Raw genomic sequence first — 19,502 nt, forward strand, 5'->3', positions numbered from 1 at the left:
AGGCTCCAGACGCGCAGGCTCAGTAGTTGTGGCTCACGGGCCCAGTTGCTCCGCGCATATGGGATCCTCCCAGACCAGGGCGCGAACCCGCGTCCCCTGCATTGGCAGGCAGACTCTCAACCACTGCGCCACCAGGGAAGCCCAATTCAGCCCTTTTTAATTGTTGCATAATTTCTCATTTTGAATGACTATGGTTTATTCAGTAATTCTTCTGTTGGTGGCCATGCAGGTTGGGGGATTTTATTTTGCCACTCTCAGTGCTGCAGTAAACATCCTTGACTATATAGCTGGTGCTTTTCATGTCCATAAAATAGATCCCCCAGAGTCAGATAGCTTATTCTAAGGGTACCTGTGATAGCAACTGTCTGGTTACTTTTCAGAAGGTTGTCACTCCTTCACCACCATGTGCTTTTATTCTTGCCATCTATTTTTAATTTATCATTTATTATACTTTGTTGTTGTTTGCTCTTCTTTTCCTTTCTTTTGCTCCATGGTCACATTTCTGCTCAGTTCTCTACCAACCTCATCATTAACATGGACATTCTTTGCTTGTTCATCCTTTTAGTGGTTCCTTTCCCACTGGATACTTCCAGAGCAGCTACAATTAAAAATTCTATCTTAACATACAAAAATTAAATAATAAATATCCCTCCACCTGGGGTTTTACCTAGACAGGTTAGAATTTTTTATTCTCATCTGTTAAGTTTCTTCTTATTGTATGTCTCTTAATAAACATTTAAATTATAAGCTATAAATTCCAAGTCATAGTAGCTTCTTCCCGTTACATTGTGCCACTTCCCCCCTCTTCTTTGTCTTGCCCATCCTGAGGTCTCTGTCTAGTTAGAGCACATCTTCCAAGATCTCCTAGGTTGAGTCATTGGTTAAGTAGCTTCTTACTTTCCCATATTCAAGGAAGGCTTTTTGTCTTCCCTGACAGGTGAAGAACAGCTTGGTTGGGCTTTTTCTCTCAGTAGTCACTCTTTTAAGTGTGCTCTAGTTTTCAGTACTGCAGTTGAGAAATCTGATGCTAATCTGATCCTTCTTCCTCTGTTAAGTTCTCTGTTCAACTTGTTTGAGTGACTATATGATTTCCTCTTAATCTTGAGTCTCTGACTGCTGACTCTGAAAAGACTGCAGAATAACCTATAGATAAAGAAAAGCCAAGTTTATTGCTTACTGCAGTGAGGAGGACCATGACACTGACTGAGTGTTTCAGAGGAGGGAGGACAGAGGTGGGGGATTTATGAGGTTCGTTAGGGTCTGGTTTGAGGCAGGCTGTTCAGTGCAAGGACATAGAATTAGACCAAGTTTTTGATAAAGCAGTTTAAGAGCGGTGGGCTAAATAAGGGGTATTTACTCTAATAAGGATTAGTTGAGCTGTCTATTGTTTAAATAAATGGGTTTTGGAAAGTTCCTGAAACAATAAAATTATTTATAACTTCATCTTCCTGGGTAAGGGTTTCCTGAAATAGTAAAGTCATATTAATGAACACAGTAAGATGTGTGGTTGCAGATGATTTTCCTTCTCAGTTTAAGTATTTCACAAGCCTAGGCATGTGTCTTTTTTATTCCTCATTAATGCTGCCTGAGCTTTCTGTGAGCCCTCTCAGTCTAGAGAAATATCTCTTCTCTCAGTTCAGGGAGGTTTTCTTTTGTTTTGTCCTCTCCCACGTTCCCTTCCAATTTATTTCTTTTTTGTTTGTTACTGTTTCTCCTCCTCCAGGAAAACCTGTTTTCTGCATGTTCTGTCTTCTGGTTATGTCTTCCATTTCTCTAGTATTTTCACTTATGCTTGTCTGATCTTTCAGAACACTGAATGTTCTCAGTACTGATCATGCCCTTTTCCACTGTGTCTTTTGAAATTTTAATTTGATTTTAAAAGGCCTTTTTTGGTGTGTTCTAGTAGTATCTTACTGAAAATCCCCGTTGCCTTTTCTCCCTTATTTTCTTTGGTCTTTTTATAGACACTGTTCTAGTTGTTCATCTTGGTCTCCCTCACTCAAGTGGTTTGAGACTTCTTACTTGGGCTGTAATTTTTCTTTGTCTTTTAGTGGATGCCTTGTCCTCAGACAGGCTAAGAGGGCTCTTGGGCCATGGTAAATCAAGTACTGGAAGATAAAAGTGTGTGTGTGTGTGTGATAATGGATGAGTATAAGCCATCAAACTGGGACCCATCAACTGAGGTATTTGGAGGAGATGATTTGGTCCTTGAGTGGTTTAAGTCACCAGTACAGTGACCCTTGATGTCTGCTGGCGTCAGTAGGGTGAGATGGCCCCTCCGAGGACCAGTCACAGTGTCTTTCCAAGTAGAACCAACTTAGATTTCTGGCCAGGTCATTTTAGGGAGCTTTAAAATCTGTGGTTAACCCAGGTGGGTCCTTTGGCTCTGACACAGATTTTAAGAAACTCTCCCTAGGAGTTTTGAGAGAATTCTGGCCTCACACCTCTTCTTTAGCTTTCCCAGTACAGTGTGAGGGCGTTTTGGAGCACAGGTTCTAGAGCCAGACAGCCTAGGTTTTAATCCTGGCTCTGTCATTTACTGTCTGTGTGCTCTTACTTAACCTATGGGTTCTAATGATCTTATCTGTAAAGTGAGGAAAATAATAACGTCTATTTCCTTGAGTTGCTATGAGGATTAAATGAGTTTCCCCTTTATAGAAAGATGTGGTGTTCTTAGAACAGTGCCCAGTGCATGGCCGATAGTTAGTGTCGGCTACAGTATTATCTCCAACTCACAGGGCGGCTGTGAGCATTGAGTTAGTATATGTAAAGTACTAGTATGTGCCAATAAGAATTAGTGTTAGCAGTTTTGTTGTTTTATGTGATTTTGGCTTATATGACTTTGAATTATTATGACATAATAAAATATTACCAAAGCTTCACTTTATCTTTTAAATTTGGAATTTCCCCCAAATTAAACAAATTTCATAAAAAATCATATAATCTTAAAGTTGGGAGGCTGAGTGAATTCTAAACAGTGTAAATTCAATTACCCCTCACCCATAGATGCAGTTATCATTTTACCACATAGGTTTTATCATTATTTTTTCTCTCTCTTACTGAACCATTTGTGTGAGTAAGTTGAAAACATGACTTTTTACCCCTGAATGCCTTAGTGCAAATTACCTACAAACAAGGACTCTCTACTGCATAATCGTGGCACAACTGTCAACATCAGGAAATGAGATACAGTCTGGCTACTTAATCCAAGGCCTCGTTCAAATTTTGTCAGTTATCCCAATATTGCCCCCTTTAGAACAAAATAATCCAGTCCAGATTATTCATGGTATCTTGCTAACATGTTGTTTAACTCTCCTTCAGTCTGGAATGGTTACTTAGTACTTCCATGACCTTATTATTTTTGAAGAGACTAGGCCAGGTGTTTCATACAGTATCCCTCAATTTGGGCTTGTCTGATGTTTCCTCAATATTAAATTCAGCTTAAGTATCTTTGGCAGGAAAAACACAGAAGTGGTGCTATGTTTGTTGCATCCTTTCAGGTGGTTCATGGTGTCAATTTGTCCCACTATTGGTAAAAATAACTTTGTTGGTTTGACTGCCAGGTTTTTTTTTCACTGTAAAGTTTCTCTTTTATCCTTTGTAATAAATATTTTGTGGGGAGATATTCTGAGACCTTGTGAAATATTCCATTCCTCCTCTGACTTTTCACCCATTCATTTTAGCATTGCTGATGATTCTTGACTGAATCAGTTATAACTATTATGGTCATTTTCTAATTCTGTCATTCCTTCTGCATTTATAAGTTGGCATTTTATTATAAAAAACATTTTCTCTTCTGTTTATTCATTAATATGTTTGTATTTCACATGGACTCAGGGATTCCTCTCAGAGTATTATAATCTGATGTTTTCCCTTATACTGATGTTCAAATTGCCCCAGATTTGACCAGTAAGAGTCCCTTCAAGCTAACACCTCTATTCATTTGAAAGGACCCCATCATTCTTTGAGCACTCCATTCCTTTCTGGTAATAAAAAAACATTTTAGGCCTTTTACTTCCCTGTCCCAGTGTTGAATCCGTCTGTTTTCAGAGGAGTAGAGGATGATATTTAGAAACCAAAGATCTAGGCACCAGGTTGGTCCTTGCTATCCGGGTGTCACTGCTCCCATGCCATCTCAGGGGGCAGATCTAGAGGAGTGGGGTGTGTACACATACACACCTATATTAACCTGACCATACTAAGTCATGTACTCATATTGGTACCTCCATGTCCACAGTTTCGTTTTCTCGTTTTTGTAACTCCCTTCTCGAACAGAAGAAACCTGGCTCCTATTTTTCACCGTATACTTAGGTATTGCTTAATTCCTCTGTGTGTAACCGGCCTGCCAACTCTGGCCGGTGCCTTCCTCAGCGGCCATCCCTACTCAGACAACTGTCTGGCTCAACGTCCAGCCGCACCAGATAACCACTACGTATCCCTAACAAGCATTGAGGAAGGGACCCTAGTGGCTTTTCAATGGAATGTTTCAGTTATTCAGGAAGGAAGGGAGAAGAGGAGGAACTAATTTCTTCCACCCCTGTAAGTGTTTGAGACATGAAAGTAAAAATCATCATTCATTTTGGGGTTATGCATTTTAAATCTGATACCACTTTGTGATTGTACTGTGGAGTCACAGCTGCATGTATGGCTCAGTTATAATGGAAATGTAAGTTATATGACAATTGTGCAATGTGAATAGAATAAAATAAATGCATGTAAAATAGAAAAAAAAACCTACAAAAAGTACAAAAGCCTAATCTACTTTCTAATACCAGATAAGAGCTAAGTTACAAAAAAAGAACAGTATAGTAAGTTACAAGAAGAGTTTGGGTGTCCTGTACAAGTCATACTGCCTGTCACATGATGTATTTAAAGCTGATGGAAGAAAGGTGATCTGCTCTATCCAAACATATGTAGGTGTACCTTGGAGATATTGTGTGTTGGGTTCCAGACTACCACAATAGAGAGAATATTACAACAAAGTGAGTCATGTGAATTTTTTGGTTTCCCATTGCATGTAAAAGTTATGTTTACACTATACCATAGTCTATTAAATGTCCAATAGCATAAAGTCTTAAAAAAAGGACATACCTTAATTAAAAAATTCTTTATTGCTGAAAAATGCTAACCATCATCTGAACCTTCATCAAGTCATAATCTTTTTGCCGTATAACATCGAAGATCACTAGGACAAATATAATAATAATAAAAAAGTTTGAAATATTCTGAGAATTACCAAAATGTGACCAGAGGCATGAAGTGAGCAAATGCTGTAGGAAAAATGGTGCCGATAGACGTGCTTGATGCAAGGTTGCCGCAAACCTCCAAATTGTAAAAGACTCAGAATCTGCAAAGCACAATAAAGGGAAGTACATTAAAATGAGGTATGCCTGTAATTTGAAACATTACAGTGAAGATGAGTTCAGCAGAGGAAAAAAAAGAATATAACAGGTACAGAGAGAGATCAGGAAGTGAAATATGGTAGATTGTCCACAAAGATGACTACCAGCAATTCTTCCAATCACTCCCTGTACCTTCATGTCATTCCTCCTTTCAAGAGATGGAGTCTCTTTCCCTTCCCTTTCCACCTGGGCTGCCCCTGTGACTGACTTTGACAGATAAGGTGTAGCAAGAGTGACGCTCTGCTGGGCCTGGGCCTTGAGAAACTGGGCAGTGTCTCTTCTTGCTCTCTCAGAGCCCCCAGGCAGCATGTAATGAAGTCGGACTGCCTTGCTGGGAGAAAGGCCTTGGAGCAGGAGAGACTGTGAGGTCGGGGAGAGAGGCCCCGCCAGCCCCCAGCCATATCCAGTCACCTGAGGTGAGATGTCACTATTGAATGAAGCTATCTCAGGTACTTGAGCCCATGGGAACCTCTTTAGCCAACAGCAGACAGAGCAGACACTAGCTGTCCCTTCTGAGCCCTGCCCACATGGCATAATCATGAGCTAATTGTGGTGGTGGCTTGAAGCCACTAAGTTTGGAGGTGTTGGTTACACAGCAATAGATAGAAACATTAAAGTCTGAGAAAAGTTCATCAGTGTGAACGAGCTTTTATGTATGAAAACCATAGGTAGTACCTTGAAAAATAAACACATTTTAATTCCTTCACCTAAAGTGAAGGTAACTCATAGTCAAAAACATTCAGATGGGGACTTCCCTGGTGGCACAGTGGTTAAGAATCCGCCTGCCATTGCAGGGGACACAGGTTCGAGCCCTGGTCCGGGAAGATCCCACATGCCACAGAGCAACTAAGCCTGTGCACCACAACTACTGAGCCCACGAACCACAACTACTGAGCCCGCGTGCCACAACTGCTGAGCCTGCGTGCCACAGCTACTGAAGCCTGTGCGCCTAGAGCCTGTGCTCCGCAAGAAGAGAAGCCACTGCAGTGAGAAACCTGCGTACCACAACGAAGAGTAGCCCCTGCTCACCGCAACTAGAGAAAGCCTGCGCGCAGCAAGGAAGACCCAACGCAGCCAAAAATAAATAAACTAATTAAAAAAACAAAAAACCTTCAGATGGTGGTTAACAGTACTTGGTCTGAGAAGCAATTACCATTGGTGCCTGAGGAGTGTCTCCTCCATTGCCCCTGCTTTACCTTATCCTAACGGGCCTGAGCTAAAAAAAAAAAAAAAAAAAAATATATACATATATATATATATATATATATAACGTCGTTTCTGCTTTCCCAGAGAAACTGAAATCTATTATGTCAAAAATATTAAATAAAAGTATAGTGAATTTTTATAGGCTTAACATTAAAGAATTTTTCGAAGGGTTCATTTCCCCTTTGTGAAGCAGTAAGCTGTTTGTGTGGAACGTAATAGTTATCATTCTGTGCAGCTGGTAAAAACCTGCCTTTCTGGTTTGTAATGTCATGTTAATTTGCAAAGGTGTTGTTACTCATTTGAAGAATCCTTTGTTCTGGTTGAAAGCCTCACGGATGGTATTTTCAAATAAACTTACCCTGCCTGGGAGTCTTTCTCTGTGATTATAAGGCTCTTGTAGCTCCATTCTTTCCAGAATGTTGCTAGGATGTCAGTAATGAAAGTAATCTATTTCTCTATTTGCTGAGCTTTAAGTGGCATATAATTTACCATCCAGAAATATGTCACAGGCATTTATTTACTTTCATTTGAAATGTAAATTAATAAATTGTAACATTTAAATGAAGTTTTTCTGAATGGAGTTATAAAAAGTCAGAAGCTTCCTTTATTTCTTTATTTTCTTCTTAACTGCCTCATATCAAATCTTTTTTGTTTTCCTGATGATGGAAATCCAAATTCTTGTCAGATTGATTTTATTGCATAAAGAAAACTGTGTATCTTCATATTTTATGTATAAAAATTGAATATCAGGCCTCTAATTTTTTTGTATCTTACAAATTTCAAATGTAAGATACTTATACCAACGTCATAGTCTATTGAGTCTTTTGAGATTATATTAACACTGAAACAAATGTATGTTTTTCAAATTAAACATAAACTAAGTAGCTTTGAATCAGTGATTATACTGAGGTCAGCAGGATAACTGAATCCATCCATCTTTCTTCACTGTCATAGGTTTGATTGGTCAAGAAAAAAGGAAATCTTCATTGAGAGACAGGAAGAGAAGTTTAATTCACAGGCCACCACGTTTCCAATACTGCATCTTTCTCTTCCTTGTTTCTTGGCCCTTAGTATTTATTCAGTGAACTTTCGGGAGGTCTTACTGTGTATGGGTTATCGGACTGACATGGAAAGGAAGTGGTGTGTAACGTTCAGCACCTGCTTTCAAAATGTCTAAATATTGGTGGCAAAGTTAAGAGAAGTATCAAGTGTCTTTAATAAAGGCAGAATAGTGTGAGTCTCAGAGAAGGACAAAAGTACGACACTTTGTAGGTCCAATGGAGGCCGAGGTCATAATGAGGTTAAGGGAATATGGACAGGCTTTATGGAGAAGGTGGTATTTGCACTTGGTCCTGAAGGATAAGTGGGGCTTTGATGAGGACAGAGAGGAGGGAAGATGTTCCACAAAAAGGGAACAGTACAGACAAGCCAAGATGCGGGGAGACCTCATGAAATTCTTTTTCTATTATTTGTGTTGGCACTCAACTCATTCTCTCAAAAGTCTCATTAGTGGATGTTCCTTATCTGTCTATGACAATATTTTATTCATTTTCCAGAAAATCCTTGGGCATGTTGCCAAGTGCTTTGGTTATAGTTATGTCTTATTTTATAGCATCTTGTTGATTTTCTCATTTTGGCAGAGATTTCTTCTAGAAATGGTCAGAAAGACTTGGAATGGTGCTAAATACAATCACATTCATGAGTTTCCTTTGCCAAACACTGAAAGAAGTAAAGTTAAGAAATAAGTTTATATTAAACTTAAGGTGAAATGAACCATCTCTCTTGGAAGTGAAGCCCGTGTCTCAGCGTTTCAAGGACTGGGGGCACTTGGCCTCCACACTGGTATATGATGGCCTAGAATAGTTAGGTCTGCCTGCTCAAAGGGCTTGGGAAGAATTCAGATTAAAAAGTCTTAAAGTCACTGTTTTGAAGGATAGGAGCGTGAATTGTTGGTGTAAACGTGGTCAGAATGTTGACAGCTCACCATCATAGTGCTATCTTCTCTCTCCGCATTTTCCGTACTTAATACCTCATAGCACATGAGCCAAATCTACAAAATAACTATAGCTGTGAGCAAGAAAAAGATAACGACGAGTTCCTACTTGGCATATTTTTGCTTTAAAAATTGTTTTTACTCAAATAGGACGTGCATAGTTACTAGACAAATGTACAAAAAAGCTTCTGAAAACCAAGTCCTTCCTTGTCTCACTTTCTAGAAGTTTCTTATTGCTCCATAGCCCCCCCGGCTTCTCCAGGGTTCTGATAGGGCAGTCACCTGCTTCTTCCATCAAGGTTCTTGGTATTATATTCCAGGTGCGTCTGACTCTCCTACGGCAGTCTTTTTTTTTTTTTTTTTTTTAATTTTTTATTATTATTAAAAAACTTTTAAAAAAAATTTTGGCTGCATTGGGTCTTCATTGCTGCACGTGGGCTTTCTCTAGTTGTGGCGGGCGGGGGCTACTCTTCGTTGTGGTGCGTCGGCTTCTCATTGCGGTGGCTTCTTTTGTTGTGGAGCGTGGGCGCGGGCTTCAGTAGCTGCAGCACGCAGGCTCTGTAGTTGCGGCACGCAGGCCACAGGTTGTGTGGGCTTCAGTAGTTGTGGCATGCAGGCTCAGTAGTTGTGGCACATGGGCTAAGTTGCTCCACAGTATGTGGGATCTTCCCGGACCAGGGATCAAACCCGTGTCCCTTGCATTGGCAGGCAGATTCTTAACCACTGAGCCGCCAAGGAAGTCCCTCCTCTGGCATTCTTATTAGTGTACTTTTTCCATCTTATAGATATTAATCACTTGCTGGCATGTAAGAGGTACTCAATAAATGTTTGAATGAAGTCATGTTTCTTTCATAATATCCTTGATGATATTTTCTTTTCCTTTTCTAGTAATAAATCCTGGACTGGCCTGTTCCTTGCCCAGTGTGTTTCTAGTTTGTTCTTTGGCTCTCATGTCAGTTCTCTATCAGTTCTTAATTTCTTTATTCAAGGATGATTTCTTCAGAAACTGAAGACTTTCAACTCAAACTGCAACATATAGCCCACAGGCAGTCTCTGTGAAGAACCCATGTGAAGAATGAAATTATCCGTAAGTGTAAAAGCAGAAGACATCCCAATGGAATACAACTGAGGAGGAAGGGGACTGAAAGGGGTCAGTTAGTGTAGGATGGGCAGAAGTGTGAGCTGGTGGTGTCACCCTGCCCCAGTAGCTGATGTATTGCTGGCATGCAAGCTTTCTGAGTCTTGTCATATTGCAGTATGACAGATGAGAAGTTAAGCAGTTTTCATGTACATGTTTGCTTGAAGAAGTGACAGAAATATAGTATTTCCGAGGTCCACCTGGCTCTGTTCCAGGCATGTGTGCAGACACACCTGTAACATACAGAAAGCTGTAGAGGGAATCATGAAACATCATGTTTTTTTCTTAGGTCAGCTCTGGATTCATTGCATAACAATGCATGCTTTCCTTGTGGTTTCTCTGTAGAGGATAACATATGCTAAAGGCTAATATTTGTAAAGTATTTTCAGCACCAGATTCTATATAAATGCAAAACTGTCACAGAGGATCAACAGACTTACGTTCTGGTATTTTTCCAATGATAGTTTTGGAGACGGTGATTCTTGCATGACATTTTTGCAATCTCCATAGACTTTCCAAACTTCTAAGCTGGTTTTCCAAGCTTGCCTTTGTGTATTTTCTTCATAAGCAGGGCATTTTTTCTTTTTTTATGCTTTTTGAGTAGATGATATGTGTGAAAAGGCTAACATTTCTTGTGGAAATAGAGGTATAAAATGTTTTTGTATAAAGACAGCCTTGATTTAGATGTATATTTTTAAAAATCTTCCCCGTTTCAGTGCTGTAATTTCAAGCATAATTCATTCCTCTTTTTTTCGTGAAGCACTTTTTTACCTGCTTGGGACAGAAGGATTAGGTGGAGTTCTGTGGCTCTACCTGTTCCTGTCTGTGCCTGGATAGGAGAACGGACCCAGAGGGGAAATGAGATCAAGGTGGAACACTGGCTGGTATGCCAGCCTTCCAGAACTATTTTGAATAGGAAAGATACAGGTGCATTTTCCAGAACCACCTGAAAAATAGGCTGGTCTCAGTTGGCCAAAAATTGTTTGAGAAAAATTCCTGAGACGAAAAGGCAAATGTAAAACAATTGAAGGTGAAAACCGTAGCCCAGAACATGGGCAGGAGAACCATGGGAGGGCGTATTGATGGATTAAGGATTGCTTCAGGTTTAGTGGCTGTGGATATTAGGATGAAGAGAAGACCCAAGCAACTGTCAGGTGGTATCTGTAGAGCCTGCAGGGGAGAAAATCAGTTGCTTTCCAATAGATTAACAATAGCCAGTCAGAAAGTATAATGTAACAGTAAAACTATAAAAAAGCTAAGAATAAGCCTGTATTAGTTTTCTATTGCTGCATAACGAATTACCACTAATTAGTGGTTTAAACGTACTCCTGTTGGTTATCTCACCATTCTGAAGGTCTGAAGTCCAGGACTGCATGAGTGGGTTCTTTTCTCAGACTCACAAGGCTGAAATCAAGGTGCTGGTCAGCTGGTCTCTTATCTGAAGGCCCTGGGGAAGAATATACTCTCAAAGTCTTCCAGGTTGTTAGCAAAATCCAGTTCTAGTGGTTGCAAGCCTGAGATTCCCATTTCCTTACTGGCTATCAGCTGGGGATTACTCTCAGCTCCTTAAGGCTGCTTAACATGGCCCCCTCCATCTTTCAAGTGGCAAGAACCTATGGAGTTGTTCTCATGCTTTAAATATCTCTGACTTCCCTTCTGCCTTCCTCTTTTGCTGTAGAAAGTGCTTTGCTTACAAGGACCCAAGCGATTAGGTCTGACGCACTCCAATATTCTTCCTATTTTAATGTCAAAATTGTGACACATAACACAATAAGAGGGCTGATATTTTAACATACTCACTGGTTCCAGGGATTAGAGCAGGACATTTCTTTTGGGGGGAGGGGGCATTTTGTAACTTTTGCCTACCACAAAGCCTAAGTAGAATTTTGTAAGACCGACATGAAAAAAGTATAAAATTTCCTTGATGAATATAAAAGAAAACCATATAGGTTTCACTTTGTAAATATCATATCATTACCTCCCAAGTTGTCCAGTCTGTCAATTCAATTTAATTTCAGTCAAATTCTTAACAGAATTGTTTATTAAATTGGCAAGCTGGTTCTAAACTTCCTGTAGCAGAGAAAAATGTCTAAGAATTGGCAGAGACAAATTGGAAAGAGAATGATAGATATCAACAAACTATATTAAACTAAAGTTAATAAAATCTTGGAGGATTAGTCCAGGAATAATCCATGGAATAGAATGAGGATTCATTTAGTAGATGATAAAGTTGCTTCAATCAAAAGGGAAATGATGGCCTTTTAGGTAAATGGTGGTGTAGTTGTCTATCCATTTGGAAACAAAATTAGGCCCTTATCCCAAGCACAGAAATAGTTTCCAGATGGAGTGAAGAACTAAATATACTAAGTGAAATTGTACAAGTATTAGAAGTATTAAAGAGAATTTGCTTATAAACTTTGGGTTAGAGAATAACTAACCAAAATGCTAGGAATTGGTTAGTCAGCACATGATAGAGCACTTACTTCTATCAGTGTTAGGAAAATGCAAATTAAAATAATTACCCCCTCCCCTCTTTTTTGCTCAGTCAGATTGGAAAAATTTTGCTCAATCCAAATGCTGGCAAGGGTATTGAGACATGTACTCTCATTGAATGAATTGTAATGATCTTTTTGACAGTACCCATTGTAATTTTAAGTAGGCCTATCCTTCGAATAAAAATTTCACCAACAGATTTTTACCTTAGTTAAAGACATAGGTACATGAGCACAAAGAGACATTTTCTGGATGTGGCATTGTTATTATAGCAGAAAATGTCTAAGAACCTGAAGATTTATCATGGAAGGGCTTTTTGTTTATATATTATCTAATGGATTTTGAATAAAGGACCAATTAAGTTTAACCAAGGTAATTTAGAGTAAAACGAAATATCTGTGGGATTTTTAACAAGAATTGTCTTCTCACAGTGTGTGCTTTTATCACCTCTTATCACCCATTTCATTATATATTTAATCAAAAACATTTCCCTTATATTACAATACATTTTCTAAAAACAGTGCAGTGTTCTTATCATACGTGACTAAGTGTGTAATGGTAATTCTTTGAGGAAAGTGCAGCTGAACGAAGCCCTGCTTCATTAACATAATGTGTGACATCTTGGGGATTTCTTTTACAACCCTGTTGTACCTGTCATTGATGGGAAAAAAGAAAGGAAAATCTGTATCTGTACATACACCATCAAAATGGATTCTTTTCAAGATTAATGTGTATATGGAGTAATGTTTGCTGATTAAATGTTTATCTTATGTGTGAATAATATTTAATGTATTAGATGATAATCTTCATTTAAAGACGATGTAGTGAGAGGGGGAGAAGAGAGATTAGATTTTTTAGACAGGTATTAGCATTTACCAAGCAGATAAGGGAAATATTTTCCTTATGTCTGTGCTTATGTGAAAGAGATAAAGTCAAATATCTTCACAAGGGCTTTTCAGAACGTTAACTTTGGTGGTTTTTATCTTTAGGTTTATTAGTTAAGGATTGAAAATAAAAGCTTTGGTGATAGTGGCCAAGATGGTAGAGTAGGAAGACGCTGAGCTCACCTCTTCCCATGGGCACATCAAATTACAACCATTTACAGAGCAACTACCTCTGGGAACAACCTGAAGAGTTGCAAAAAAGATTTTCCACAAGCAAAGATAAAAAGAAGGAACCACAATGAGATGGGTAGGAGGGATTCATTACAGTCAAGTCCTACACCACTGGGAAGGTGACCCACAAATGGGAGGATAACCACCATTGCAGAAGTTTTCCCTAAAGAGCAAGGGGTCCAGGTCCCACATTGGGTTCCCCAGCCCAAGGGGTTTGCATTGGGAAGACAAGCCCCCAGAATGTCTGGCTTTGAAGGCCAGTGGGGCTTACGTATGGGAGAGCTGGAGGGCTGTAGGAGACAGAGACTCTACTCTTAAAGGGTGAATGCAAAACCTCATATGCTTTGAGTCCCAGCACAGAGCCAGTAATTTGAAAAAAGCCTGGGTCAGACCCACTTGCTGATCTCAGAGTGTCTCCTGGAGAGGCAGGAAGCAACTGGGACTCCCTTTGGTGACATAGATGCTGCAGCAGCCATTTTTGTTCTACCATGAAGACACAGGTGCTGGCAAGGGACATTTTGGAGTTTTCCCTCTAGCCTGTTAGTGCCAGGTGTTTACTTGCTCACCAGCAGGCCAGCACCAGTTCCAGAACCCTCAGGGCCACAAAGCCACCTATGCTGGGACCCAACTCTGCCCAATGTTGGGCTGGCAACCACAGCACAAGGCAGGACCTGGCAGCCAACTGAGCTGGAGGCCAGTCTTGCCTATTACTGCACCCACAGTAGTTGGACCCACCACCAGAGAAGGGCAATGTACAGGAGAACCCTAGAGCAAATTGCTCTGGTGACTAGAGGGGACTATGCTGCTGGGACCCACAGGATGTCTCCTATATAAAGCTACTTATTCAAGACTGGGAAACATAATCGACCTACCTAATAAATAGGAATAAACACAGAGAATTAGGCAAAATGAGGAGACAGGTGAATATATTCCAAATGAAGGAACAAGGCAAAACCTCAGAAAAAGAACTAAATGAAGTGGAGTTAAACAATCTACCTGATAGAGTTCAAGGTACTGATCACAAAGACGCTCAATGAACTTGAGGGAAAAATGGATGAACACAGTGAGAAGTTTAACCAAGAGTTAGAAAATATAAAGACCCAAGCAGAGCTCTGAAGAATAAAGTAACATGAAAAATACATTAGAAAAAAAAAATACATTAGAAGGAATCAACAGTAGATTAGATGATACAGAGGACCAGATCAGCAACCTAGAAGACAAAGTAGTGGAAATCACCCAAACTGAATAGAAAAAAAACAAAAAAGAAAGAAAGAAAGAAAGAAAAATGAGGATAGTTTAAGACACCTCTGAGACAACATCAGTTGTACTAGCGTTTTGCTTTATAGGGGTCCCAGAAAGAGAAGAGAGAGAGAAAGGGGCAGAAAATTTACTTGAAGAAATAATACCTGAAAACTTCCCTAACCGGAGAAAAGAAACAGACATCCAGGTCTGTGAAGCACAGAGTCCAAGCAGGAAGAATCCAAAGAGGTCCACACGAAAAAATATTTTAATTAAAATGGCAGAAATTAAAGATGAAGAGAGAATGTTAAAAGCAGCAAGAGAAAAACAACTAGTCATATTCAAGGGACCTCCTGTAAGACTGTGAGCTGACTTTTCAGCAGAAACTCTGCAGACCAGGAGGGAGTGGCATGATACATTCAAAGTGATGAAAGGAAGAAACCTACAACTGAGACTATTCTACCCAGCAAGGCTATCATTCAGATCTTTTTTTTTTTTTTAAATAGGAAAGCATTATAATGTGCTTATTCTTTACTTGACACATAAAATTTCATTATTTTAACTATTTTTAGAAACTATTAACTAATTAATCCCTGTACAGTGTTTTAATCAACACATCCCTCTTTCTTCCAAGCTCAGATTCATTTCAGTTAAGAAAGTTTAGAGTATTTGTTGTTTTAATGCAGCTAATACCTGTGTTTTTTTTTAAATGTTTATTTATTTATTTTCTTATTAGTCATCCATTTGATACACATCAGTGTACACATGTCAATCCCAATCTCCCAATTCATCACACCACCCCCTCCATCCCCCACCGCTTTCCCCCCTTGGTGTCCATACGTTTGTTCTCTACATCTGTGTCTAAATTTCTGCTCTGCAAACCAGTTCATCTGTACCATTTTCTAGGTTCCACATATATGTGTTAATATATGATATTTGTTATTCTCTTTCTGACTTACTTCACTCTGTATGACAGTCTCTAGATGCATCCACATCTCTACAAATGACCCAATTTCGTTCCTTTTCATGGCTGAGTAATATTCCACTGTATATATGTACCACAACTTCTTTATCCATTTGTCTGTCAATGGGCATTTCAGTTGCTTCCATGACCTGGCTATTGTAAATAGGGCTGCAATGAACATTGGGGTGCATGTGTCTTTTTGAATTATGGTTTTCTCTGGGTATATGCCCAGTAGTGGGATTGCTGGATCATATGGTAATTCTATTTTTAGTTCTTTAAGGAACCTCCATACTGTTCTCCATAGTGGCTGTATCAATTTACATTCCCACCAACAGTGCAAGAGGGTTCCCTTTTCTCCACACCCTCTCCAGCATTTGTTGTTTGTAGATTTTCTGATGATGCCCATTCTGACTGGTGTGAGGTGATACCTCATTGTAGTTTTGATTTGCATTCCTCTAATAATTAGTGATGTTGAGCAGCTTTTCATGTGCTTCTTGGCCATCTGTATGTCTTCTTTGGAGAAATGTCTATTTAGGTCTTCTGCCCATTTTTGGATTGGGTTGTTTGCTTTTTTAATATTGAGCTGCATGAGCTGTTTATATATTTTGGAGATTAATCCTTTGTCCGATGATTCATTTGCAAATATTTTCTCCCATTCTGAGGGTTGTCTTTTCATCTTGTTTATGGTTTCTTTTGCTGTGCAAAAGCTTTTAAGTTTCATTAGGTCCCATTTGTTTATTTTTGTTTTTATTTCCATTACTCTAGGAGGTGGATCAAAAAAGATCTTGCTGTGATTTATGTCAAAGAGTGTTCTTCCTATGTTTTCCTCTAAGAGTTTTATAGTGCCTGGTCTTATATTTAGATCTCTAATCCATTTTGAGTTTATTTTTGTGTATGGTGTTAGGGAGTGTTCTAATTTCATTCTTTTACATATAGCCGTCCAGTTTTCCCAGCACCACTTATTGAAAAGACTGTCTTTTCTCCATTGTATATCCTTGCCTCCTTTGTCATAGATTAGTTGACCATAGGTGTGTGGGTTTATCTCTGGGCTTTCTATCCTGTTCCATTGATCTATATTTCTGTTTTTGTGCCAGTACCATATTGTCTTGATTACTGTAGCTTTGTAGTATAGTCTGAAGTCAGGGAGTCTGATTCCTCCAGCTCTGTTTTTTTCCCTCAAGACTGCTTTGGCTATTCGGGGGTCTTTTGTGTCTCCATAAAAATTTTAAGATTTTTTGTTCTAGTTCTGTAAAAAATGCCATTGGTAGCTTGATAAGGATTGCATTGAATCTGTAGATTGCTTTGGGTAGTATAGTCATTTTCACAATATTGATACTTCCAATCCAAGAACATGGTATATCTCTCCATCTGTTGGTATCATCTTTAATTTCTTTCATCAGTGTCTTATAGTTTTCTGCATACAGCTCTTTCGTCTCCCTAGGTAGGTTTATTCCTAGGTATTTTATTCTTTTTGTTGCAGTGGTAAATGGGAGTGTTTCCTTCATTTATCTTTCAGATTTTTCATCATTAGTGTATAGGAATGCAAGAGATTTCTGTGCATTAATTTTGTATCCTGCAACTTTACCAAATTCACTGATTAGCTCTAGTAGTTTTCTCGTGTCATCTTTAGGATTCTCTATGTATAGTATCACGTCATCTGCAAACAGTGACAGTTTTACTTCTTCTTTTCCAATTTGGATTCCTTTTATTTCTTTTTCTTCCCTGATTGCCATGGCTAGGACTTCCAAAACTCTGTTGAATAATAGTGGTGAGAGTGGACATCCTTGTCTCGTTCCTGATCTTAGAGGAAATGCTTTCAGTTGTTCACCATTGAGAATGATGTTTGCTGTGGGTTTGTCATATATGGCCTTTATTATGTTGAGGTAGGTTCCCTCTGTGCCCACTTTCTGGAGAATTTTTATCATAAATGGGTGTTGAATTTTGTCGAAAGCTTTTTCTGCATCTATTGAGATGATCATATGGTTTTTATTCTTCAATTTGTTAATATGGTATATCACATTGATTGATTTGCATATATTGAAGAATTCTTGCATCCCTGGGATAAATCCCACTTGATCATGGTGTATGATCCTTTTAATGTGTTGTTGGATTCTGTTCACTAGTATTTTCTTGAGGATTTTTGCATCTATATTCATCAGTGATATTGATCTGTAATTTTCTTTTTTTGTAGTATCTTTGTCTGGTTTTGGTATCAGGGTGATGGTGACCTCACAGAATGAGTTTGGGAGTGTTCCTTCCTCTGCAATGTTTTGGAAGAGTTTGAGAAGGATGGGTGTTAGCTCTTCTCTAAATGTTTGATAGAATTCACCTGTGAAGCCATCTGGTCCTGGACTTTTGTTTGTTGGAAGATTTTTAATCACAGTTTCAGTTTCATTCCTTGTGATTGGTCTGTTCATATTTTCTATTTCTTCCTGGTTCAGTCTTGGAAGGTTATACCTTTCTAAAAATTTGTCCATTTCTTCCAGGTTGTCCATTTTATTGACATAGAGTTGCTTGTAGTTGTCTCTTAGGATGCTTTGTGTTTCTGCGGTGTCTGTCGTAACTTCTCCTTTTTCATTTCTAATTTTATTGATTTGAGTTCTCTCCCTCTTTTTCTTGATGAGTCTGGCTAATGGTTTATCCATTTTGTTTATCTTCTCAAAGAACCAGCTTTTAGTTTTATTGATCTTTGCTATTGTTTTCTTTGTTTCTATTTCATTTATTTCTGCTCTGATCTTTATGATTTCTTCTGCTAACTTTGGGTTTTGTTTGTTTTTCTTTCTCTAGTTTCTTTAAGTGTAAGGTTAGATTGTTTATTTGAGATGTTTCTTGTTTCTTGAGGTAGGCTTGTATAGCTATAAACTTCCCTCTTAGAACTGCTTTTGCTGCATCCCATAGGTTTTGGGCCGTCATGTTTTCATTGTCATTTGTCTTTAGGTATTTTTTGATTTCTTCTTTGATTTCTTCAGTGATCTCTTGGCTATTTAATAATGTATTGTTTAGCCTCCGTGTGTTTGTGTTTTTTACGTTCTTTTCCCCTGTAATTCATTTCTAATCTCATAGCGTTGTGGTCAGAAAAGATGCTTGGTATGATTTCAATTTTCTTAAATTTTCTGAGACTTGATGAATGTTCCGTGTGCACTTGAGAAGAAAGTGTAATCTGCTGTTTTTGGATCGAATGTCCTATAAATATCAATCAAATCTATCTGGTCTGTTGTCTCCTCTAAAGCTTGTGTTTCCTTATTAATTTTCTGTTTGGGTGATCTGTCCATTGGTGTAAGTGAGGTGTTACAGTCCCCCACTATTATTGTGTTACTGACGATTTCCTCTTTTAGAGCTGTTAGCAATTGCCTTATGTATTGAGGTGCTCCTATGTTGGGTGCATATATATTTATAATTGTTATATCTTCTTCTTGGATTGATCCCTTGATCATTATGTAGTGTCCTTCCTTGTCTCTTGTAACATTCTTTATTTTAAAGTCTATTTTATCTGATATGAGTATTGTTACTTCAGCTTTCTTTTGATTTCCATTTGCATGGAATATCTTTTTCCGTCCCCTCACTTTCAGTCTGTATGTGTCCCTAGGTCTGAAGTGTGTCTCTTGTAGGCAGCATATGTATGGGTCTTGTTTTTGTATCCTTTTAGCGAGCCTATGTGTTTTAGTTGTAACATTTAATCCATTCACGTTTAAGGTAATTATCAATATGTATTTTCCTATTACCATTTTCTTAATTGTTATGCGTTTGTTTTTGTAGGTCCTTTTTTTTCTCTTGTGTTTCCCTCTTAGAGAAGTTCCTTTAGCATTTGTTGTAGAGCTGGTTTGGTGGTGCTGAATTCTCTTAGTTTTTGCTTGTCTGTAAAGCTTTTGATTTCTCCATCGGATCTGAATGATGTCCTTGCCAGGTAGAGTAATCTTGGTTGTAGGTTCTTCCCTTTCATCACTTTAAGTAT

The 19,502-nt window shown here is 38.7% G+C and overlaps 1 protein-coding gene across 9 annotated transcripts in view; it reads left to right on the plus strand.

Annotated features, from left to right (window-relative positions):
* Positions 1–19,502, plus strand: part of EPB41L4A (erythrocyte membrane protein band 4.1 like 4A) — a 270,520-nt gene that overhangs the window by 84,433 nt on the left and 166,585 nt on the right. Inside the window, exon 2 of one of the 9 annotated variants that reach the window (XM_082376854.1) lies at positions 9,591–9,688. The exons of the other annotated variants lie outside the window; for them this stretch is intronic. Within the exon in view, the coding sequence (XP_082232980.1) occupies positions 9,677–9,688 (12 nt within the window). The 5' untranslated portion in view covers positions 9,591–9,676. The remainder of the gene's footprint in view (positions 1–9,590; positions 9,689–19,502) is intronic. 9 annotated transcript variants of the gene reach the window in all.

This window comes from Balaenoptera borealis, assembly GCF_965194805.1.
Source record: "Balaenoptera borealis genome assembly, chromosome: 2".
In the NCBI taxonomy this organism is placed as follows: domain Eukaryota; kingdom Metazoa; phylum Chordata; class Mammalia; order Artiodactyla; family Balaenopteridae; genus Balaenoptera; species Balaenoptera borealis.